The sequence below is a fragment of the Physella acuta genome, unplaced genomic scaffold (assembly GCF_028476545.2).
Source record: "Physella acuta isolate Inbredline_101_S28 unplaced genomic scaffold, ASM2847654v3 ptg001214l, whole genome shotgun sequence".
In the NCBI taxonomy this organism is placed as follows: Eukaryota; Metazoa; Mollusca; class Gastropoda; family Physidae; genus Physella; species Physella acuta.
In genome coordinates, this window is record NW_026732731.1 from 195,797 (window position 1) to 221,055 (window position 25,259).

At 35.9% G+C, this 25,259-nt stretch overlaps 2 protein-coding genes across 2 annotated transcripts; both read left to right on the plus strand.

Moving 5' to 3' along the window:
• The first annotated feature begins 614 nt into the window (after nt 1-614).
• On the plus strand, nt 615-5,624 carry LOC131957152 (sodium/potassium-transporting ATPase subunit beta-2-like). Its single transcript, XM_059321879.1, has 6 exons — nt 615-843; nt 1,010-1,140; nt 1,257-1,374; nt 1,573-1,757; nt 2,025-2,135; nt 2,582-5,624. The coding sequence occupies exons 1-6, from the start codon at nt 672-674 to the stop codon at nt 2,819-2,821; spliced, it is 957 nt and encodes a 318-aa protein (XP_059177862.1). The 5' UTR covers nt 615-671; the 3' UTR covers nt 2,822-5,624.
• A 12,286-nt stretch (nt 5,625-17,910) lies between these two features.
• On the plus strand, nt 17,911-22,272 carry LOC131957151 (sodium/potassium-transporting ATPase subunit beta-2-like). Its single transcript, XM_059321878.1, has 6 exons — nt 17,911-18,082; nt 19,200-19,330; nt 20,107-20,224; nt 20,893-21,077; nt 21,274-21,384; nt 21,843-22,272. The coding sequence occupies exons 1-6, from the start codon at nt 17,911-17,913 to the stop codon at nt 22,080-22,082; spliced, it is 957 nt and encodes a 318-aa protein (XP_059177861.1). The 3' UTR covers nt 22,083-22,272.
• Nucleotides 22,273-25,259: the final 2,987 nt, after the last annotated feature.

Genomic DNA, 25,259 nt, shown 5'->3' on the forward strand with positions numbered 1-25,259 from the left:
GGGGGGGGGGGTGGTAAGCCATCTTCGCCCCGAAGAGATGCCTGGAAGAAACACTGCTTTCAGGTATGTTTTCTAAAGGACTTCCACACATTTTACAGTACTTTGGGGAAAGATTTCTTTAGAATTGATGTGGCGAATGAGAGCGTTTGGTAAGAAATTGTTGTCACACTCTTGAATAAAAAGAAAATACTAAAACTTAGCATCAATTTCAATTTTTATTAGGCTATACATTTTGTAATTTGTAGCCAAAATGAATCATTAATCTATGTACCCAATCTAGAACCGAAGTTGATTAAAATTTAGAGTAATAGGTAGTGAAACATCAAAAAATGCTGAATCTCATTGCTAAAGACTAAAGTGTGACATCATGACATTTTGTGGCGATTTGTGACAATGAGGGATGATTATGTCATGATCGGGGGAATGTATACATTTTGTCGGAAATTGCGTCGCGTAAATCATTGACGTCTCCTATCGTAATTTAAAATAATTTTAAAGTTATGTATGAGTAAATATAACAAATAACTGCACTATGTAATAAAACTAATGTCTATTATAATTTTTAAAACTCTAAACTGTTTTGTGTTTCGGTGTTTAGTATGCCCTAACACGGAAGTAAAGTCGCGGGTCACTGACTAACAAAAGAAGGGATTAGGGATTGTTAAAATACAATGGCTTCACAAGTTTCTGCGTATTCCACTGCTAGTTCGGCTTTTTATCAAAGTACGATCGCTAGCACTGGAATCCAGAGAGAAACCTTTGGTGATCGTATGACACAAACTAGACTTTGGCTGTACAACCCTGAAGATGGAACTGTTATGGGAAGGACACCAGTTGATTGGGGTAGGATTTTTTGGATATTATGCTATAGTATTCTATAGTCTATACTAGTCTATAGTAAATAGTTACTAAATAGTAATCGGTATTACCGTAATCTAGGCCTATAGATCTAGGTCTATTCTATTTCATGCTTTAGGTTAAAAATGCATCCCTCTTTTGTTTATTTCAGTCATTTACATTGTTTGCATCTTTGTGTTCCTGTTTTGTCTACTGGCGATGTCATCTGTGTTTTGTGGCATCTTCTACTGGGTGATCGACTGGAATAATCCAACACTGCAAGGCGCTAGCAGTATTTTACAGGTAGACATTAACTTGTTTTACAGGATGATATTAACTAATTTTTATTAGTATACTGAACATTTTTAAAAAATTATGTTTTGGAAAATGTCACTTCTAATTTTTATGTATTGTTTTAGACTCCCGGGATGTCTTTTAGACCACAACCACGTCTAGGATCAACTCTAGTGAGGTTTTTAAAAGGAGACCTTACTACATATGCACACCATTTGGATCACATTGAAGCATACATTCAATGTAAGTTGTTGTTTTTTTAATTACTTAAGCAATTGCTGAAAATCAGTATCAGTTGGTTGATTTCTGTAAATAATCTGCTCTTGAAGGTGTATCCTTGATTATGCAATTCTTTAAAGGAAAACTAAGTAGATCTAGAAGTTGTGTGTATGAATTTATTACCAGATACCAGCAATATATTTTTTTATTACTCTCGGACAGATTATGAGAATGCGCTACAAGTTGGTGACCGTTACAAGGACTGTAGCGAGATCAGAAAACGCAGGACAGAAGAGTTGGATAAAGTGTGTGTCTTTGACCCTATTGTGTTAGGTGGAGATTGTGTGAAGCAACAGAATTATGGATTTGATGACGGCCAGCCTTGTATTCTACTAAAGTTAAACAGAGTAGGCTATAATAAACATCTTTTAACTGTTGTAATTTAATCTATTTATTATTCATGTTAAAGTTCTTGCAAATAGTAATACTTGCTTGAATCAGTCAATAAAAGAGAGCATATAGAATTGCATTGTCAGTTGGAGAATTATTATAAATAATGAGTTTCTTTAAAACCATGCATTATGTTAATTGTAAAATATTGTATATGTAATATAAAATATGGTTACATTTCTGTGGATTTGTAAAACTCTTGTAAATTACTCCTATCTGTGCAGGTGTTTGATTGGATTCCTGAGGAGTTTACACCTGAAACTGTCCCTGCATTGATCAAAGAAAAATGGGACGCTGATGACCCATGGTGGATCCATGTTAGATGTGATGGCGATGTAAGTTATTCTAAATTAAAGTTGTTTCTCTCGTTCATTATATTTTCTCAGACAATCTGTCACATCTCTATAATCTTGTTAAGTAAGTAAAAAGTTCTATTTTAGAAAAATAGTGCTATTGTGTGGGAGAAACCACATCAGAGATGATCTATGGACTTAAACTCAGATTCAAACTCAAGACTTTTGGGTTAGCAGTTATATGCTCTACATTATGATGTACATTCAGTATCTAAAAAAAAAAATCTCATTTGCTATTTCCTCAAAGTTGAAGGCAACAAAATATTTATAAATAACTTTTTATCACTTTAACAACCCCATTGAAGTATATTTTCCTTTTATTTTTTTATAAACAGAACTTCTTTTTATTTATTTTTTTAGAATGTATGCTCCATTAAATTTAATAATTTTTAATTTTAAGAAAATATTTGACAAATTAACCATTTTAGGATGATGCCACCAGAGAAAACATGGGAGACTTGTCCTACTTCCCACAGCAAGGCTTCCATTTCAAGTACTTTCCATTCCGCAACCAACAGGGCTACAGGTCACCTCTGATGTTTCTACGGTTTGAGAACCCTCACCCAGGGTTTCTACTTATGATGACCTGCAGAGCGTTTGCCAGAAACATTATACACGACCGTGTAGAGCAGGTGGGCCAGATACATTTTGAAGTTATTGTTGACTGAATACTGAACCTCTAAAGACAGGTTGATCTGAGATGTGCTTTATTAACCAAAAAAATAGTTCTCATGAAATTTGTAATCACAATTTGTCATTCAGTAACTTCTAATTGTGCAAGTTAGACATTGTCTTCCCTGATAAGTGCTTTAATCACATTCACCTAACTATTCATATTGGATGTGCCTGCTTGTATATAGAACTAGTTATCAAAAATGTAAAATTGGACTCATCTTTCATATGCCTTGAGGGTTGTCCATAACTGATTTCATATGTGGGGGAGGTGGCTTTGAGACTGCTGTGAAAAGTTTTATATGGGCAGAAGAGAGTTTTTTCAGGAAAAAATATTTTTGTATTTTTAAAGTATAAATTTTAGAACTGTGATCTTCAAACAGCAGTTTATGTTGTGCTAATTTTTTTTTTATCATTGAAAGGTGGGAGGGAATAAAGAGTGACTAAATCTGCATTTATGGATGGTCATTAGTGACAGACATGTACATTTATCTAACTAAATCATTATTTCCAGTATGTTCGTATTGAGTTGCTTGATGCTGGAATTTACTATTTGTTTTATGCTAATTTAAAAAGTATTCTTTTTATTCAGCATTTATTAATGGTTGATTTACATTTTTTTTGTAAGTTTTACTTTTCTAAAAATATTTGTACACACAAAAATACATTCCTTGTGAAATGACTTACAAAGGTTGTGAAGTCTAGATTGTTATTTGATATGTTCTTGGAGAAGATATAAAGTGCTTTTCTCTCTAGTTTGTTGTGTTCAGCCATTTAGTCTTTCAAGAAGTTTACAGTTAGTTGTTTTATCAGATTTTCAAGTCAAAGAGTATTTTAAATAAAATTGTTTTACAAGTGCAGTGTAAAAAAGTTTTTATTACATTCAGAGTGTAATTTTTTGTATGTTATTGTCATTAATGTCAAATGCCAACATTCCATGAATTTTTAAGCTCCTTTAAAGAAAGTTTTCCAAATACCAAATATTAGTTTTTAAAGCTATTATTGTTTCATATACCAAGTCTAGCATTGACATTTCATGAGATTTTTTTATATTTTTTAAAAATGGAATTACTGGTTCTCTTTATAGGTAAAACCTTATATTTTCTTAAAGATGACAGTGTTACTTTGCTTTCAGTTTTATTTTGCCATCTCTGAGTATATGTGAAATAAGATGTAACTTGTACATTCCAAATGAGATTGCTCTTTTTTTAACTTATTGTAATTCACCTTTTAAAAATATCAGAGTATTATTAACATGGCATAATTTCAAATCACATGTAAATATAGTTGAAAAATCAGCTAGTCAGCTATGGTGGTTATGATCTAGTCCTACTTAAGTCATTTTAAAAATTTTAAAATCAGGGTATTGTTGCCTATTCCTAATTTTTTAATTGAACTCTTTGAATAAGGTGATTTATGATCCTTTCTTACTAAAGTAGTTCTAGCCATATATAACCTACAGTATTTTCTTTGCAAATTTAAAACAATCTATTGACTTGTGATGTGTTTTTACCAAAATAATCAAAGACTTTTAAAAAAAATGTTATGAACTAGTCAAATTATATTATGCGTGATCTTTTTTAATCAAAGTAATTAAGGTGGCATGAAACTTATGGTATTTTCTTTTCAAATTTAATTTTTAAAATTAATGTGTGATGTATTCTTACCAAAGTAATTAAAGGTTTACTAAAAAAAAATGTTTAATGAACTAGTCAACCAAGTCTTACCAAAGCAATTCAGTAACTTACAGTATTTTATATCTATTTTAAAAAGAACTTGTCTGACCAAAGTAATTCTGGTCTCTTAAATCTACAGCATTTTCTTTTTTACCAATCTAAACTACACTAGTGATGTGTAATGTATTTTTACCAAAGTAATTAAAAATCTGCTTAAAAATGTGTTGATGAACTAGTCAAATTAGGTGATGTAAAGTTATTCTGGTTGCAAAAAAACTTACAGCATTTTCTTTACAAATTTTATAATGAACTAATAATGTGTGATGTATTTTTACCAAAGTGATAGAAAGTCTGGTAAATATTTTTTATGAACAAGTTGAATTAAGTATTGTATGATCTTGTCTTACTAAAGTTTATCAGACAGTAACTTACAGTATTTAGTAAATGCATTAAAAAGAACTAGTATTTCCATGAACTTGTTGATTTAGATATGGCATGATCTAGTCTAGTATATCAGACAGTAACTTACAGCATTTAGTATACACATTAAAAAGAACTAGTATTTCATCAACTTGTTGATTTAGATATGGCATAATCTAGTCTAGTATATCAGACAGTAACTTACAGCATTTAGTATACACATTAAAAAGAACTAGTATTTCATCAACTTGTTGATTTAGATATGGCATGATCTAGTCTAGTATATCAGACAGTAACTTACAGCATTTAGTATATACATTTTGTGTTCATGTACCTTCACATGGTTTTAGCCTTATGTTGCTACCATGTTATGTTATACATTCTGTGAATAATGTTTAATGGGGTTTTGGTACTTTGTTGTAAAAAAATATACTTTTTGTTATTAACATTTATTTTTTATTAAGCATCAAGGAAGAACTGCTTGTTTATACTTTGAATAATAAATAATTTTCTTCTCAAAATTTTATAACTTTCTTAAAATTAATTAATGCAGTTTACTTTGTTTGCTCCTGCTTTTAATTACAGGTGTATTCTTTATAATGTACCATATTATTTAATTATGTTTTTCATTATCACAATTATTTAGCCAGATTCCTTCTTTTAAGATGGTTGTTAACATAATTCATTTCCACTTTGGCTTTTTTTTAAAATGTCCACTTTGATTAATTTGTTGATGGCTGTAACAATGTAGATTTTACCCCCACGATCTAGGACTTCAAAAATCATAGGGATCTATCTATACATTTGTCCAGCAGTCTTGGAGGGGTGCCTTAAGTGTTCTTTCTATCAGCTCCATTCATTTCCTCACTGTCTTCCACCATCTTCATTGCCTCTCCCAATGTTACACCCGTCCATGTTTACTCCTCGCAGTCATGTGATGTGATCATATGAAGTTATCATAACATTACATCTTTTGTTTCATAGTTACTGTCGGCATGTCTTCTTGATGACTGCCGGCATGTCATCTTGATGACTGTCATCTTGATGACTGTCAGTGTATCATCTTGATGACTGTCAGCATGTCATCTTGATGATGCAGCATGTCATCTTGATGACGCAGCATGTCATCTTGATGACGCAGCATGTCATCTTGATGACTGCCAGCATGTCATCTTAATGACTGTCAGCATGTCATCTTGATGACTGCCAGCATGTCATCTTGATGACTGTCAGCATGTCATCTTGATGACTGTCAGCATGTCATCTTGATGACTGTCAGCATGTCATCTTGATGACTGTCAGCATATCATCTAGCTGACCAATCACCACTTTGGTTCTGTCGTAAGCTACAACAATACAAGTTATTGTATATAACTCAACACTTGCATAATAAATTGTACAAGTTTTAGCTATATCGATTTATTTAAATATTTCATTTTATTTTTTTATTTTAATCAAATCTAAACATCAGCAGAAATTTTATTTTCCATTTTGATTTTTATTTATTTTAATGCTGAATTTAAAATTGTTTAAAGGGTAATTTTTTTATGCAAAACGTTATTCTGTGCCTATCTGTATTGTATTTTTTCAAGCATTGTCTATTGTTCTTAAGAACCTTGAGCTTTACTAAATAAAGAATATAACATACACCATGCTGACAGTTATATATTTATTTTTGTTGATTCATTCAAGAAACGGTTTGTTATTTAATTAAGTATAGTTATTTCTATATTGTATTTATATTGTAGTTATTTCTATTGTATACAATAGTTCTTAAAAGCTGATAAATTGTAGTCTACGTCAAGCCATATCAAATATAGGCCCAAAAAATCAAAGACAACTTCCATTACTTTGGTTATTGTGTTCGAGTCCACCCAATCCTTTAAATGTTCCTAGCAACAGTCTCGACTCGTTTTTATACATTTTAATTCACATTTTGCGCAATCACCATTAGTAAATCTTACGACTAAGATAAAACTTTATCAAGTATTAAACTAAGTTCAATATTCTGGGTTACAGCCAATAATTTTAATGAAAGTGACTATTAAACATTGATTCTAATTCTGTTTAACCTGGTGCTGAGCAATATATAAGAAGAAGATGAAATTCACAAGCTCTGGATCGTTAAAAATATTAATCACCGTTGTGACCTACTTAGGTCCAGTAATGTTTTATTTTGACATTGTATAATACCTTATATGGATTGATGGTGCAACTACCGGGGATTTTCCACTGTCTTATTAAGGGTGTCTAGGACCCAGAAATTTTCCATCAAGATCTGATTGATTGATTCTGATCAGATGACCATCCCAACCAATGGCTACATGAGTTGAGGATAACCTCCCCTGTTGCATAAGTCTTTAACTGGATCGCACACACGCAACACGAGGCAGTCTACCTTGATCAAGCAGTCTACCTTGATCAAACGGTCTATTAAGACCAAGCCGTCCATTTTGTCCGGCAATAGATTCTGACCATTTGAACGTGAGAGATCTTAAGTCCTGAGTGTGCCATGCTTTCTTAAGTTGTTTTAGTATTCTAATATTATATTACTTGTCGCCAAGTGATTCTTGAAGCTATAGCAGTGTTGTGTGACCTGTGGCTATTTTTATACAGTGTTGAAATCTGTGATAGTGTTTTTTTCTTAAGCTTTGTAAGTTGGGTTTTGTTATTTCCTAAATTAAATATTTTATCTCGTTTAACGTAGTGTTCTGCCACAACTGTGTTCGCTTATTAAAGGTTGTATGCAGATTGCATGAGTTGTTAACTTCAATAGTATCACTAGTTTTCCCTAGACATCGAAATCGAGCCCTAGTGTGTTGTTGAGTTAGCGTTCATTCATTTAGGCTGTATGTCATTTGCATATAACCCCGAAAAAAGAATCCGGGGACGTTCACCATCTATCTGGCTGGTAGATAGGTAAACGTTACAAAGTGGGGGCTCGTCCGGGATTTAATCTGTCGTTCCAGTTGTTGGTTATATCAGTTAAACAATAAGTTTAGTTTGATTTAGTCGTTTTTCTATCCAGTGAAGCCGTGTTCTTACAACGCGCGCAAGGCTAGAGGTATCTAGGTCAAAAAAAAAAGTCAGACGTGTCACGTCCTAGATTGAAGAGGTCAAGTACACGGCCCAACGCTCCGTGTTAAGTTAGTGAATCTAGGCTTGTTGTGATTTTAAAGTTAGTGTTATGGAGTCTTTTTTGGCTAATCCCACTTTTGAGGAGGTAGAGAAGTTGAGTAGAAAAGTTTTGATTAGTGTTGTTAAGGAATTGAAATTGGATTATTCTGTTACGCAGAAGTCAGAGGTGTTGAGAGATAAAATTGTTGTTCATTTTATTAATGAAGGGGTATTTGATGAAAGTTTGTTGGCTGGTGTGTTACTCCGCGAGGAGAAACCTCTAGAGAAGGTAGAATTAGAAGCTAGAACTGCTTTAGAGAAGGCTTTAAAAGAAAAGGAATTAGAGGCTAAAATTGCTTTAGATAAGAGGAGGTTGGAATTAGAGTTTGGTCAAGTTAGTGATGTTACTTCTCTGGTAGATCCAAAAAAGTTGTCGGTGGGGCAAGTGATTGCCAAATTTGGGAAATTAGTTCCTAAATTTGATGAAACAGATTTGGTCGTTTTCTTTAACTCATTTGAGAGTTTAGCGAAGACATGTGAATGGCCCGAAACTTCCATTACTGCTTTATTGAGCTCGGTCCTTACTGGGAAAGCTGCAAAAACATACCAGGCACTCTCTCACGACGTTCAAAATAACTATAGTTTGGTCAAGACTGCCATTTTGAAGGCCTACGAACTGACGCCCGAGGCCTATCGGATGAAATTCCGAGCACTCCGCAAGTTACCCACTCAATCATATGTGGAATTTCTCTTTGAAAAGGAGAAAATATTCTCACGGTGGCTACACTCTGAGGAAGTTTCTGAGTTTGAGAAACTCAGGTCACTTATCCTAAGGGAAGAATTCCTAACGTCCCTGCCTGAAGAGATACGACTACACATACTGGATAACAAGATAATTGACATCCAGAAGGCTGCTGAGTCGGCTGACACATATATGTTGGTGCATAAGAAACCACCAGTGTCAGGAAACCGCCTCAACCCCGTGCTTCCCCTTTTTGGCAGCAATCCTCCTGTTGGCCAACACGTGAAGGCATCACAGTCCAGAGAGAAACCAAGAGCAACTCTCAATCGTCGAGCAGTATGCCAGTTCTGCAAAAGACCTGGTCATCTTGTCAAGGACTGTTACAAACGTCGTCAATATAACAGAGAGGTGGTGCGTACTTCTGCGCACTATGCTCTATCCCCTCAAGCAGCCAGTTCAACTATGAACTCTAGAATTCTAAAGGACTCTAACCCTAAGTGTCCGCAAGAAGGTAGTCAAGTCTCCACACATTATGTGCAGTCACATTTTGACTGTTCACGCCACCATCCAGTTTCTTCCGAGTCTACCGATCTCGAGGGATCGAGAAAAGTTGACTTTTCATCTTTCATTGCCGAAGCTATCATTAGCAAACCAGGTGATCCGTTGTCTCAGCGGAATATCACCGTCCTAAGAGACACAGGAGCGTCACAGTCACTTCTTTTGAAAAGTTCAATGGACATTACACCAGAAACGAACACCGGAAGGATTTCCATTATCCAGGGAGTGGGGACAAAATCTACTGTCGTCCCTCTACACAAGTTTGCCCTGAAACATCATCTCGTCGAAGGTGAAGTCATTTTAGGTGTGATAGATAGTATTCCTGTCCCAGGAGTACACCTACTTCTAGGGAATGACCTTGCGGGAAGCAAAGTATACCCCTGTACGGTTCCAAACCCTTTGTCAACAGTTCCAGATAATGATAATGAACTGTATCCTGCATGTGTGGTGACAAGAAGCCAGACCAAACAATTGGCTGACACAACGTCTGAACCACACCTACCATCATCGTCAAGAAATTCGACTCCCAAACTGGAGTCTATGCTTCCAGAGAACACAAGCCTGGGCTTACCCCTGAGAATATCTCAGGAAGACATCATTAAAGCTCAACAAGTCGACGCGGAACTCAAGGCAATGGTCGAAAAATCTCTATCATCTGACGATGGAGAATATTTCTCCGAGAACGGCCTCTTCTTTCGTCGCTCTGTACCAGTGGATGCCTCACCAGCCGAACCATGGTTGGGTAAAAACCAGCTGTGGGTCCCTCCACCTTATCGGCATGAAATACTTAAACTGGCACATGACCATCCAATGTCAGCGCACCCAGGAGTCACTAAAACGACGGCGAAGATCAAAGAACTGTTCTTTTGGCCCAAAATGAGAAATGATGTGTCGCTTTACTGCAGAAGTTGCACGAACTGTCAGTTGGCCGGAAAACCAAACCAGAAAATTCCTAAGGCCCCTTTGAGTCCGATTCCTGTATTAGAAGAACCCTTTTCTAAAATTGTCATGGACTGTGTAGGTCCCTTGCCTAAAACCAAGGCGGGCAACGAGTACCTACTTACCTTTATGTGTTCAAGTACCCGTTTTCCCGAGGCGTTCCCCTTACGGAACATTAAGGCAAAGACTGTAGTCAGAGCCATGACCCGGTTCATCACTACCTTTGGATTACCTAGAATTGTTCAAACAGATCAAGGCAGCAACTTCACCAGTCACCATTTTCAGGAAGCACTAGCCAAGCTAGGCGTTACCCACATCACCAGCTCAGCCTACCACCCCCAGTCTCAAGGCGTACTTGAGAGGTTCCACCAAACCCTCAAAACCATGCTAAGAACATTCGCTAATAGTAACACCCAATGGGATGAGACTGTCCCTTGGATTATTTTCGCCGCGAGGGACTGTGTCCAGGAAGCTTTAGGTTACTCTCCTTTTCAACTTGTGTTTGGACATTCTGTCCGTGGTCCCCTGAAGCTGATCCACGAACGTTGGACAGGTACCAGCGATCATCCAGTGGAAAACTTTGACGATTTTCACGTTCGACTGAAAGCCGTGTGCGAAATGGCTCACAAGAACTTAAGAAAGGCCCAAGTGAGAATGAAAGGACTGTATGATAAGAGTTCTCGTAAACGAACATTCAATCCAGGCGACAAAGTTCTTGTGCTAGTGCCTAATCTGAACAATGCGTTATCCTTGAGATATTGTGGACCCTTTACTGTGCATTCAAAATTAAGTGATTTGAACTATGTTGTCAATACGCCTGACAGAAGAAAGAAACAGACAGTGTATCATGTTAACTCACTGAAAAAGTATTATGATAATTGTAACAATTTTCATTCCACAGCTAAAATTACTTTACCTGTATGTTCAAATGTTTCTGATGATGTGATACATGATAAATTGAAACCCACAAAATTGGTAAATTCTGCCTTTTTAGATAATTTAAATGACCACCTTATGCATTTGTCCACAGAGGAAAGCCATAGATTGTCTCAGTTATTCGAGACATTTCCCTCTATTTTTGGGGATGTCCCCAAAGAAGCGAAGGTTCCACCTCATGATGTAGACGTAGGTGACGCAAAACCCATCAAACAACTCCCCTATAGAGTTAACCCGGAAAAAGCTGTTTTGATAAAAGATGAAATTGATTATATGCTCAAGAATGATATCATTGAGCCCAGTTTCAGCAACTGGAGTTCCCCATGTCTCCTAGTACCGAAAGACGGTGGATCTTTCAGGTTTGTGACCGACTTTAGGAAGGTAAATGCGCTCACCAAAGCTGATTCCTATCCATTACCTCGGATAGAAGACGTTATTGATAAAGTTGGTCAGGCTAAGATAATTTCCAAAATTGATTTACTTTCAGGATACTGGCAAATCCCCTTATCTGACCGTGCAAAAGAAATATCTGCTTTTGTAACCCCTAATGGTTTTTATAGATACAAACGTATGCCCTTTGGTATGCGAAATGCTGGTCAAACTTTCCAGAGGGTCATTAACTCTGTCATTGCTGACGTAGACCAATGTGAGGCCTACATAGATGATATAGTTGTATTTTCTAATACTTTTGAAGAACATATTGTTCAGTTGACTAACCTTTTTAGAAAATTGTCTGAAGTTAATTTTACTGTAAACCTGCATAAAAGTGATTTCTGTAAAGGTTCAATTACCTATTTGGGTTATCAAGTGGGAACGAACCAAGTTCGGCCCATTGAAGCTAAAGTAGATGCTATTGTAAAGTTGCCACCTCCCAAAAATTGTAAAGAAATCAAAAAGTTCCTTGGGATGGCTGGTTACTATAGGCGGTTCTGTCAAAACTTTTCAGCTGTTGCTGAACCTCTTACCGCATTATTGAAAAAGGGTGTTGAGTTTGAATGGTCAAATAAATGTCAAGAAGCTTTTTTAACCATTAAGTCATTTCTATCTAATGCTCCTGTTATGGCTGCACCAGATTTCAGCAAGCCCTTTAAGCTTGCCATTGATGCTAGCAACTTAGCCATTGGTTCAGTCCTATTTCAAGAAGACAACATGGGGATTGACCATCCCATTGCCTTTTTTTCCAGGAAGTTAAATGAAAACCAAAAGAATTACTCTACTATTGAAAAAGAAGCTTTAGCTTTGGTTTTGTCCTTACAACATTTTGAAGTCTATGTCTCTTCTTCAACTAATCCAGTCAGAGTGTTTTCTGACCATGATCCCCTGAAATTTACCTCTAAGTTAGGACAGACAAATCAAAGAATATTGAGATGGTGTTTATATTTCCAAAATTTTAATCTGGAAATTTCACACATTAAGGGTAGTGATAATGTTGTGGCTGATTGTTTGTCAAGGATGTAAATTCTTATTACACACATTGATCATGTGACATGTTTTGTGGTTCATTAAGACCATACACAAGTGTTGTGTTTTCACATGAAAATGAGTGATATGAGTTTTGAATTTTTCAAAATGTCAATTCTGTTACAAATTTTGTTTATTTTCAGGTGAACCTTATTTAAAGGTGGTTTTTGATTATATGTAATCTTTTATGATAATATGTCTCGAATGATTTAGTTGATATTGTAGCTAGTCATTGAAATAAAGGTTTTACCCTGGTGGGTTTACCTTTTTTAATATCCACATGGAAAAATTGTAATACCCTTTCCTGAGGGATTTTGATGTATAATTACTTTTTAAAGGGTTATTCCCCTTTCACCAATTGTAAAAGTTTGAGTTACTTCCCTTTTATGTTCAGGGATATTTTCATCTGGTATTAAGATTTTGATTGCCTACATTTGTAAAACATTTTTTTATTTTCATTGCCAGATTGGTTCCTTATGTATGTTTTTGTGGAACCTATCTGTCTCTTCCAAAAGGGAGGGGATGTGACCTACTTAGGTCCAGTAATGTTTTATTTTGACATTGTATAATACCTTATATGGATTGATGGTGCAACTACCGGGGATTTTCCACTGTCTTATTAAGGGTGTCTAGGACCCAGAAATTTTCCATCAAGATCTGATTGATTGATTCTGATCAGATGACCATCCCAACCAATGGCTACATGAGTTGAGGATAACCTCCCCTGTTGCATAAGTCTTTAACTGGATCGCACACACGCAACACGAGGCAGTCTACCTTGATCAAGCAGTCTACCTTGATCAAACGGTCTATTAAGACCAAGCCGTCCATTTTGTCCGGCAATAGATTCTGACCATTTGAACGTGAGAGATCTTAAGTCCTGAGTGTGCCATGCTTTCTTAAGTTGTTTTAGTATTCTAATATTATATTACTTGTCGCCAAGTGATTCTTGAAGCTATAGCAGTGTTGTGTGACCTGTGGCTATTTTTATACAGTGTTGAAATCTGTGATAGTGTTTTTTTCTTAAGCTTTGTAAGTTGGGTTTTGTTATTTCCTAAATTAAATATTTTATCTCGTTTAACCTAGTGTTCTGCCACAACTGTGTTCGCTTATTAAAGGTTGTATGCAGATTGGATGAGTTGTTAACTTCAATAGTATCACTAGTTTTCCCTAGACATCGAAATCGAGCCCTAGTGTGTTGTTGAGTTAGCGTTCATTCATTTAGGCTGTATGTCATTTGCATATAACCCCGAAAAAAGAATCCGGGGACGTTCACCATCTATCTGGCTGGTAGATAGGTAAACGTTACACCGTGGAAAAAAAGTATTTAGGTCTGATAAAAATGAGAGACAAAATAAATATCTCACCACAGTTATAAGGTAAGAACAGTTTTTATTGATTAACATGTCTATTTCACATTTATATACTTGTATAGCTTATATGTATATATAAAAATATATATATATATGTATGTATATATATATATATATATATATATATATATATATATATATATATATATATATATATGTATGTATGTATGTATATAAAGATAGATAGATAGATAAATAGATAAATAGATAGATAGATAGATAGATAGATAGATAGATAGATAGATAGATAGATAGATAGATAGATAGATAGATAGATAGATAGATAGATAGATAGATAGATAGATAGATAGATAGATAGATAGATAGATAGATAGATAGATAGATAGATAGATAGATAGATAGATAGATAGATAGATGGATGGATGGATGGATGGATGGATGGATGGATGGATGGATGGATGGATGGATGGATGGATGGATGGATGGATGGATGGATGGATGGATGGATGGATGGATGGATGGATGGATGGATGGATGGATGGATGGATGGATGGATGGATGGATGGATGGATGGATGGATGGATGGATGGATGGATGGATGGATGGATGGATGGATGGATGGATGGATGGATGGATGGATGGATGGATGGATGGATGGATGGATGGATGGATGGATGGATGGATGGATGGATGGATGGATGGATGGATGGATGGATGGATGGATGGATGGATGGATGGATGGATGGATGGATGGATGGATGGATGGATGGATGGATGGATGGATGGATGGATGGATGGATGGATGGATGGATGGATGGATGGATGGATGGATGGATGGATGGATGGATGGATGGATGGATGGATGGATGGATGGATGGATGGATGGATGGATGGATGGATGGATGGATGGATGGATGGATGGATGGATGGATGGATGGATGGATGGATGGATGGATGGATGGATGGATGGATGGATGGATGGATGGATGGATGGATGGATGGATGGATGGATGGATGGATGGATGGATGGATGGATGGATGGATGGATGGATGGATGGATGGATGGATGGATGGATGGATGGATGGATGGATGGATGGATGGATGGATGGATGGATGGATGGATGGATGGATGGATGGATGGATGGATGGATGGATGGATGGATGGATGGATGGATGGATGGATGGATGGATGGATGGATGGATGGATGGATGGATGGATGGATGGATGGATGGATGGATGGATGGATGGATGGATGGATGGATGGATGGATGGATGGATGGATGGATGGATGGATGGATGGATGGATGGATGGATGGATGGATGGATGGATGGATGGATGGATGGATGGATGGATGGATGGATGGATGGATGGATGGATGGATGGATGGATGGATGGATGGATGGATGGATGGATAGATAGATAGTTCTGCAAGTTTGCATAGAGGTATTCAATGGGAGACAACTGCATGACACGGACGCTATAAATAACAACGATGTGCGTGTCTGCCATGGTCAGGGTGATGTTCGGTCGGCTACTTTACAACTAGGAGATATAAACAAGGATTCTCAAATAATTAATAGCCTTTCACTCAGTAAAAATATTAGGGATTTTTTACACAGTGTACGCATGTGTACAGAACCTATCAATTTGTGAACATTTGTGATTATAATAAAATATTTTACGCTATAATTTAGTGATGATATGCCTCCGAACACACGTTGGATATTGTTTTGTAAAAAGACATGGCCCTACTCTGGTCTAACTAAAATAGAAGATGGCGATGGATGGGGTGTGTCATAAGAATGAAGCCAGTGTTTCTTCCATACCCCTTTCTCCGTGTGGGGGCGGTAACCTTTTTTTTTTTACATCTTTAAGAATCTCTGTAAAACAGATACTTACTGTTTCTCTGTTTTCCTCCACAAAACGCTATTTGCCGATTCGTCATTCCATCGCAGCTACCTATTGAGTGGTGAATACCTAAAGTAAAGATACCAAGGATCAAAAGCAAAGGCACAACTCTGGTTTCACGTCCCTTCCCCTAACAGAATTAGAAAAAAAGAACCCCCCCCCCCCCCAACCCAGTGGCGTAGCTACCGTAAAGCTAGCGTAAGCAAGGCAAATAGGGGCCCTTTTTCGAAAGTTTGAGGGGAGGGTGCAAATCGAAAGTCTGAGGGGGGTGCAAATCGAAAGTTTGTCGCCGGGAAGGGTCGCTACGCCTCTGAGGGGGCCCACTAACACTTTTTGCATAGGGGCCCAAAAATCCTAGCTATGCCACTGCCCCAACCGCCCCCGAAAAGTTTAAGTCCCCCATAACAGTTAGTTTCAAGTGTCTCCCCCTTCCCCCTCCCTCGGAGATAAATCTCTGAAAGAAGCACTACTTAATGATTTCCCCCATAAAATGTATTATAATTTTTAATAAACCGGGAGTGATCTCCCCTAAACTTTCTCGAATATTCTTATATAAAATAACAGGGGATGGGAACTCGGGCTATAGACATATTTTTAATCCATTTTAAATACTTAAAGTTTTAAAAATAGAATAAAATCTCGTAGACAAATTAATTGCACACCAAGTGAACGCCAAATAAAAAAGCGCATAATAGTGCGCAATATTATTAGTACTTTTAAAATTTACATTAGTTTTTTGAGAAATCGGAAGTAGCGTAAAGTACTACTTCCAGTCAACGGAAATTACTCAAAATTTAACAGAAGGTAGAAAATTAGATCTTTTACTTACATGTGAAATTTCATTTATCTATCTGAAATAGTACTCAAGTTATAGGCTTTTGAAAAATTCAAAGTAGAAAAAGTACCACTTCCGGTTATCGGAAATCGCTCAAAAGTTGATACGGATCTACGATTTTGATAAAATACTTATATATCAAATTTCATCAACCTAGCTGTAACGGTAGTCAAGTTATCGTGTTTACACACGGACAGACAGACAGACACACAGACATACGGACAAGATTGCAAAATTATGTTTTTCCGTATCAGTGAGGTGTAAAACGTTGAGATTTGTAAAAATCTCGATTTTTTTTTTTTTCACGATTACAAGACTTTCTCTATACTTCGTATATACGAGAAAGTAAAAAGGCATAATTACTTTATAGTTGCCCCCCCCCCCCCCTTTACAGTGTATACAGTTATTATAGTCTTAACTACTATACAACACGCCCATACACTAATTCAGGATAAAAAATCAAATACACACTTTAAAGACGGCATGGGGAGTCTGACTAGCACATCAAACACCCTTCATACATTAATGTCCCCCTCCTCCATAAATATTGTGCAATACAGACAGTACGATGCTACGTAATCATAGTGTAATGTCAATACGAGTAGTCAACCATTGTTTATTAAAATCTGAGTGAATTGATGGAGACTTTATATACCTTAAATTTTTTCAATCACAAAGAACACCCCACCTACTCTGCACGCCAATGAATATATATATATATATATATATATATATATATATATATATATATATATATATATATATATATATATATATATATATATATGTGTGTGTGTGTGTGTGTGTGTGTGTGTGTATATATATACAAGTGTGTGTGTCAGCGTTTCTTCCAGATTTCTGTGGGGTGGAGGGGGGCGGATACTGGTAAAAGTATACATTTTCTAGATAAATTCTATTTCGTTCGGGGGAGTGGGGCGGTAGACGTTCTTCCCAATAGAAATTCTGATGTGTGTGTGGGTGCGTAGAATTGTTTTATCATTTATCAAATTTATTTGTCGTATTATGATTATACTTATAATGAGGCGAGGCTAATTTCTTTGATTGTGTTCCGGTACCTAATTAGTATGCTCTATCACGAAAGTAAAAGCCGAGGGTTATTACAATCTAAGAAAAGAACAAGACTGTTAAAAATACAATGGCATCTCAAGCTTCTGCGTATTCAGCTGCTAGTTCGGCTTTGTATCAAAGTACGATCGCTAGCACCGGAATTCAAAGAGAAACCTTTGGTGATCGAATAGCACAAACTAAACTTTGGCTGTACAACCCTGAAGATGGAACTGTTATGGGTAGAACTCCAGTGGGTTGGGGTAAGGTTTTTTTCAATAATTTTTTATCAGTTGTTAGCTATTATTTGTAATCTAGGGATCGATTTATTGATTAAACTTCAAAATATTATTAGTAACCCTAAGGAGCCGTCTAAAGGGGTAAAGATATTTTTTTTTAAGCTGAGGTATTGAATAATACACAGTCAACGTTAAGAAAGTAAAAACGGCTACATGGCTACTGGTTTATCTTTTTCAACATTAATTAATCGTGTGGCACCACAATAACAACCTTTACGGGATATTGCCTTGTAAATCGCGCTACCAACCTTTCCAACTGGAGAGGGGAGGGGGGGGCGAGCTTTCTCACCAACTTGAATAACTATATATATATATATATATATATATATATATATATATATATATATATATATATATATATATATATATATATATATATATATATATATATATATATATAAATGGACGGGGGAGGGCGCAAGGTTGATTGTTTGCCCCGGGCGCCGGAATAGGTCGATACGCCTCTGGCTATCACTAACACCGAGGACGAATGAAGTCAGTTGAGTTGTAGATGTTACTAGTGGCGCCCCAACGATTCACCTAGACAACTAGAAAGATGAAAATCTTTTAAAAAAAATTAATATTCAATTAATTTTGGGTTTCGTTTTAACACACCCTTCCTCAAATAGTAAATTGTGATAATCCACACCCCCCCCCCCCCACGCACACACACAATTAGGTTCCATCTAACTAAACAAATATATAGATTAGCCTAATTTAATGTCTTTTACCCTAAATGTCGATTTTTAAAAAAACAGTGGCATAGCCAGGATCGTCTCATGGGGGTGGGGGGGGGGTTCACATTTTTTTCCTTCATTATATATATGATAGGTCAAGACAGACAATACAACATGACTTTAAATTTGAAGTAATTGGATGCCTAATGAATTTTTTTTTATGAGTTAATTTAAATTTTCAGAAATTAGTAGGCAGTCATGTACTACTCTTTCCGCACAATTATGCATTTTTTTTTTAAATTCATGGTAGCCAATGTATTAGTTGTTTTTCGATTTTTTACTTACGATAAATGCCTAAAAAATGTAATTACTCTAGCCGATCTCTAATTTTAGTTTAATTTCAGTCATTTACATTGTTTGCATCTTTGTGTTCCTGTGTTGTCTACTGGCGATGTCATCTGTGTTTTGTGGCATCTTCTACTGGGTTATCGACTGGAACAATCCAACACTGCAAGGCGCTAGCAGTATTTTACAGGTGGGCGTTTGTTTGTTTTTTAAATATATTTAAACCACATTTTTACAAGCTTTTAGTTAGTTCGCAACGTCTGTTTGATTGTTCTTTTAGTTGTTTGTTTGTTTGTTTGTTTGTTTGTTTGGTTGTTTGTTTTTTTATTTGTTTGTTTGTTTGTCTGTCTGTCTGTCTGCCTGCCTGCCTGCCTGCCTGCCTGTCTGTCTGCCTGCCTGCCTGCCTGTCTGTCTGTCTGTCTGTCTGTCTGTCTGTCTGTCTGTCTGTTTGTTTGTTTGTTTGTTTGTTTGTAGTTTGTATGTAAGGGACTGAGTGGTCTAGCGGTAGAGAGCTGGGCTGCTAACCCGTAATTTTCGAGTTCGATCCGGTTTCAAGCCAGTAGACCGTCCCTGAGTCCACCCAACTTACGTTAGGGAAAGTAAAGGCGACTGAGCATAGTGCTGACCACACTATCTCTTCATATGCCGAGGTCACAGAAACAAGTGAACTCTACTTCACTTGCCCCAGAGACCGTCAGGTTTGAAAGGAACTTTACTTTACTTAAAAAGTAAAACATAAAACAAATATAAAAAAAACCTTTAGCCTACAGCATCAAGCTTTTTAGTGTACTGAAAATAAGAAAATAAAACTAATTTGCTTTCTTTCATATAAGCTTTTGTCGCTCATGTCATTTTACATATTTTAGCGACAAAAGTTTTTATTGAAAGAAAACAAATTATTTTTTTTATTTAAAAGCTTGTTGCTATAAAGGGTTTTTTAATTTTTTAATTTTTTTTTTACTAAAGACTCCCGGGATGTCTTTTAGACCACAACCATTTATTGGAACAACTCTGGTACGATTTGTAAAAGGAGACATTACTACATACGCTCATCACTTGGATCACATAGAAGCCTATATTCAATGTAAGTTGTTATTTTTTTTTTCGTTTCCCGTCTGTACCCAAGACACATGGGGCAGATTTAAAAAATCGTTCATCTGTTTCAATAACCTCCTGGGGGGTGGGGGAATATGTGCTCAGCACAATGCCCAGGTGCCTTTACTTTCTCTAACGTATTTCAAAGTAGGACCTACTCATCTGAGCTGGGTAACACTGACGTCCTACAAACCAGAGCCCGTGATATGAATTCGAGACTATCTATCTTTCTAACAAGCCGTCCCTTTGTTTTTTACTTAACTATTATTTAAATCATTATTATAACTAATTATCCTAGCCTTGTGTGTGTGTGTTCATTTTGTCTAGTCCTGTAGTTTGTGCAAAGGCGTAGCGACCCCTCCCGGCGTCTGGGGACAAACTTTCAATTTGGCGCCCCCCCCCCCATATATTTTTTATATTTATAATTCAAAATAGCAGCTAAAATGAGCTTATTTTTGGCGCCCCTAGGTTTGGCGCCCGGGGACATATGTAACCCCCCTCCCCCCCCCCCCCCCCCCCCCCCCCCCCCCCGTTGCTACGCCTCTGAGTTTGTGCAATACAAAAAAACAATAACAAAGATGATTTCCGTACATGATTTGTTGATGAAGAATTGTACCCTTGATTATTTTATCCTTCAAGTTATTCTCTCTTTGACAGATTATGAGAATGCGCTACAAGTTGGTGACCGTTACAAGGACTGTAGCGAGATAAGAAAACGCAGGACAGAAGAGTTGGATAAAGTGTGTGTCTTTGACCCTATTGTGTTAGGCGGGGATTGTGTGAAGCAACAGAATTATGGATTTGATGACGGCCAACCTTGTATTCTACTAAAATTAAACAGAGTAGGAAATAACACTTTTAACTGTTATGATTTATTCTCTTTGTTGTTCAAGTTAATAATGTTCTTCCTAACACTAGTTCTGGCTTGAATTATTCATGAAATAGAGCATATAAAATTGCTTGTCAGTTCGCGAATTTATTATCAATAATGGATTTTTAAAACAATGTTTAAAAAAAATGTATTCCATTGTTGTGCAGGTGTTTGGTTGGATTCCTGAAGAGTTTACAGCTGAAACTGTCCCTGCCTTGATCAAAGAAAAATGGGATGCTAACGACCCTTGGTGGATCCATGTTAGATGTGATGGCGATGTAAGCGCTTCTAAACTGAAGCTGTTTGTTTCATAATAATATGTAATATTTATATAAGAATTTTTATCATTTTTTTTCAACTTCATTCAAGTATAGGGGTGGGGTGGGCACAGTTGGATATCGGGCTGTGTTGTGCAGTGCAACAAATAGACCTTTTCCAACGAAAACTTGGTTGTCTAGTATATTACATTTTTAAAAATTAAACTTGGTCAGTATTTATTATAAAATTTTCAATTTGCTGTTTCCTCTATTGTGAAAAAAGCGTATTATGTATATAAGATTTATCGACAATTTTTTTACTCCATTGAAGTCTTGTTGTTTATTTAAAAATTATTTTACTTACAGGAAGTTTTTCTTTTTCTATTTTTTTTTGTGATATAGTAGGATGTTTATGCCATGATGGAATTGTATCACTTATTTTGCTGTTGAGAAAATATATGACAAATTAACCATTTCAGGATGATGCCACCAGAGAAAACATGGGAGACTTGTCCTATTTCCCACAGCAAGGCTTCCATTTCAAGTACTTTCCATTCCGCAACCAACAGGGCTACAGGTCCCCTTTGATGTTTCTACGGTTTGAGAACCCTCAACCTGGTGTTCTTCTTATGATGACCTGCAGAGCATTTGCCAAGAACATCATACATAATCATGTAGAGCAGGTGGGCCAGGTTCATTTTGAAGTTATTGTTGACTGAAGACTGAACCTCTTAACATGAAATTACCTAAAATGTGCCGTAGTAACAACAGCATAGTTCAGAACAATCACAATCAACCATTCGTATAAATAGATCAGAACTTATTATTGAGACGTTTAAACTTAGACTTGCTGATAAATACATTTGTCTGTATTCACACTGGATATGAGTCTGCTTTTCTATGGAACTATCAAACGCTCTAACCAGAAACAAAGCTACCACTTTTGGCGTCTCGTCCAAGTTATTATTTTTACTAATGTTTCTACGGGCTTTATTATATTTTATTGAAGATTATGTTTTAAAAACAAAAAAATATATTCCTTCTTAACAGACTTGCACAGATTGTGAGGTCTTTGTTATTCAACACAATTTTTGAAGATGATATTAAGCTGTATGTGTATGCCATTTATTCATTCCAAAATTATGCAATTGTATTAGATTTTTTAAAAATGTTTTAATGTTTAGGTTTAATTATATTTGTAATGCAAATTTCATGTTTCTGTCTAAGATTCAGTAAATCCAAAGCTATGCAATAATCATTTATTATCTTTGTTTTAATGATATATTTGTCATGATTTAATTATGTAACCTCTATACAAAATTTCGTATTTCTATAGCAATGCAGTAGTTATGTCAGATCTTTGATGTGATTGTAACTTTAATACAGCATTTTTCTACACATTGTTTTACATGTTAAATAAGTTATTTCATTGTTGTGTTCGGCATTGTAATAAATGCATTATGTCTGCTCAACTATTTTTATCCTATACATGCTATTACCCCAATTTATTTGAAAATCCATCCTGTAATGAGGAACACCCAGCGAGTTGAAGTCATAGACCAAATAATTTTAGTGAAAAAAAAATGTTTTTAGTAGTATTTTATATATGTTCATTTCTTAATATATCGTAGTGTATAACTAAGGACAGATCTTCTAAGAAATATGGTGTCTTAACCCTCTCCCCTTACAATTATATATGTAGCTCCCTTACTCCTATCTTGGAAAAATGCTGTATCTTATAAAAGATACGAGTTTAGTGACATAGCTTTTGGTGTATATGTTTTAATACACTGATCTTATTTATGCTCAATGCCAGCATAATAAACTTGAATAATTCCAGTGTTTCATTTTTATCTAAACAGGAAATTTTATTCCAGTCATGACAACACAAATTTTGTAAATGCATCCATGTCTTTTGTCTACTCTATTGTTCTGAATTTTAATGCTTTTCCTACAAAATTTCTCTTTATGAATTTTCGTCTTTAATTTGATACCTTGTTTATGTTATCACAGGATTTGTGAGCTTTTCTAAATAAAAAAAAGTATAAAATGTGAAGTGTTAAATTTTTCTTTACAATTAATGTAAATGTAGTGCTGTTAAGAGATTGTATTAAAATTAATTATTATTGTTTTATTGGGTTTTTTTCTTTACTAAAATAGATAAGTAGCCTATATGTTATATTTTTGTGTGGATAGTCTGCTTAACAAATGTAGTATAAACAAAGTAGAAGATTGTAATGTACGCAATATTGTTTTTAAGCAGAACCAATCAAAAACACATTTAACTTGGGGGAAAAGATAACAAATATTTGTGTTTCACATTAAAAACTTAAGGTTGTGGTATGAGTTAACGAGCAAAAAAAATAATCCATAGAAAAAATTATTTCATAGGAGAAAATTTGGGTATTACTAAAATTGAGGGCCCTGAGCTGATGCCCGCTCAGGCCCCCCCCCCCCTTTTTTTTAAATCCCAATTAATCCGCCAATGCGTGTCCCGTGTAGGTGTGTAAGCTAAATTCTTATTTTCAAGCTATAGGCCTACGTTTTAACGTGGCCCCAACGCGGAGGCTTGACTCAATGACTGTAGTACCGGCGAATAACAATGGGAGACAACTGTATGACACAGGACGCTATTAATAACAATGATGTATGAGGTCTGTCACGGTGCAACGTTTGCTTGACGTTTTCTACAACTACCGGGCACAAACGAGGTTTCTCAAATACTGTACTTAGCATCCCTTTATAAGAGTAAAACCATTTTAGATTCTTTAAACAATGTAGAAAAGTGCGAATAAGCCATCAAGCTACTAAGATTGTTGGGAGGGGGGGTTCATTCGTATAAGAAGCAAAGCTTTATTTGACGATTATTACCCCCCCCCTCCTCTCCTCATCGTAAAAAAATCTTTACAAAAAGCCAGACACCACCCCTAAAACGACGTCACACTTCAGCCTACAACGTCCTTCAAAATTGTTTTATTTTTTTTTTAAATCAATAACTTTTCTTCAAAAATATTTCCGCAGCCCAGTCAATATTCGACAAATTAACGTCAATTATAATTTACAAAGAAGCCTTTTTAAAACTCGAAATAATGGCTAAATATGAGTTTATAACATTATTTTCATCATACATCATCACTGAATTCCGAATCCTTCATCACTGAATTCCGAATCCCTCATCACTGAATTCCGAATCCCTCATCACAGAATTCCGAATCCCCCTTCCCTCCTATGAGTGTGGCGTCGTTTATGGAAGACCTCATGTATGTGTATGTAATTTTTTTTTAAACTTTGAGAACCCCTGTACAATAAAGGCCGACAGTCCGACAATTTCACTATATCTTAAATGCGCTATTTTTCTCCACAACTCTAACGACACTTGTCGTAGTTTGTATCAACGATAACGATACTTAGGGCCCAACGTCGTTTGGTTGTTGTAGCAGTTGGTTATAGGCCTATTTAGTGTTAGAACTGAAGTAGGCCTATCTAATCGGCGATGCTAGATTTAATTCTCAAGTATCATTAGACGTTAAAAAAAAAAGTCATTTAAAGATCGTCACAAAAAATAGTAGTCCTAAAGGGTAACCTTTTATCTTCAAGCTTGCCTAATGGCAATTGGTTACGGTACAGAGACTCTCTCATTATGGTGGTTAAGTAATGCAACATGTTTTATCCTCATTTACATAATTGGCCAGAGTTGGTTAAGGAAAAAAAATTGAGGTAACGGTCATTAACGTTTACATAGATCTATCAAAAGCCGCCAATTTTTTTTAAGATGGCTGTGGAAATAGATGTTTGAGTCATAAAATTTTGTAAATTTTTAAAAAGTTGTGTTAATCTTTAGCTTTAGGCATTTTTTTGCGATTAAAAAAATCCACCTCGACTTTCACTAACTTACA

Bases quoted from the DNA above. Each gene is read 5' to 3' on its own strand.
- LOC131957152 (XM_059321879.1), top strand. From the start codon at position 672: ATGGCTTCACAAGTTTCTGCGTATTCCACTGCTAGTTCGGCTTTTTAT. The intron at 1,141-1,256 runs GTAGACATTAAC...GTATTGTTTTAG, and splicing joins GCGCTAGCAGTATTTTACAG to ACTCCCGGGATGTCTTTTAG. The intron at 1,758-2,024 runs GTAGGCTATAAT...CTATCTGTGCAG, and splicing joins TTCTACTAAAGTTAAACAGA to GTGTTTGATTGGATTCCTGA.
- LOC131957151 (XM_059321878.1), top strand. From the start codon at position 17,911: ATGGCATCTCAAGCTTCTGCGTATTCAGCTGCTAGTTCGGCTTTGTAT. The intron at 19,331-20,106 runs GTGGGCGTTTGT...TTTTTACTAAAG, and splicing joins GCGCTAGCAGTATTTTACAG to ACTCCCGGGATGTCTTTTAG. The intron at 21,078-21,273 runs GTAGGAAATAAC...ATTGTTGTGCAG, and splicing joins TTCTACTAAAATTAAACAGA to GTGTTTGGTTGGATTCCTGA.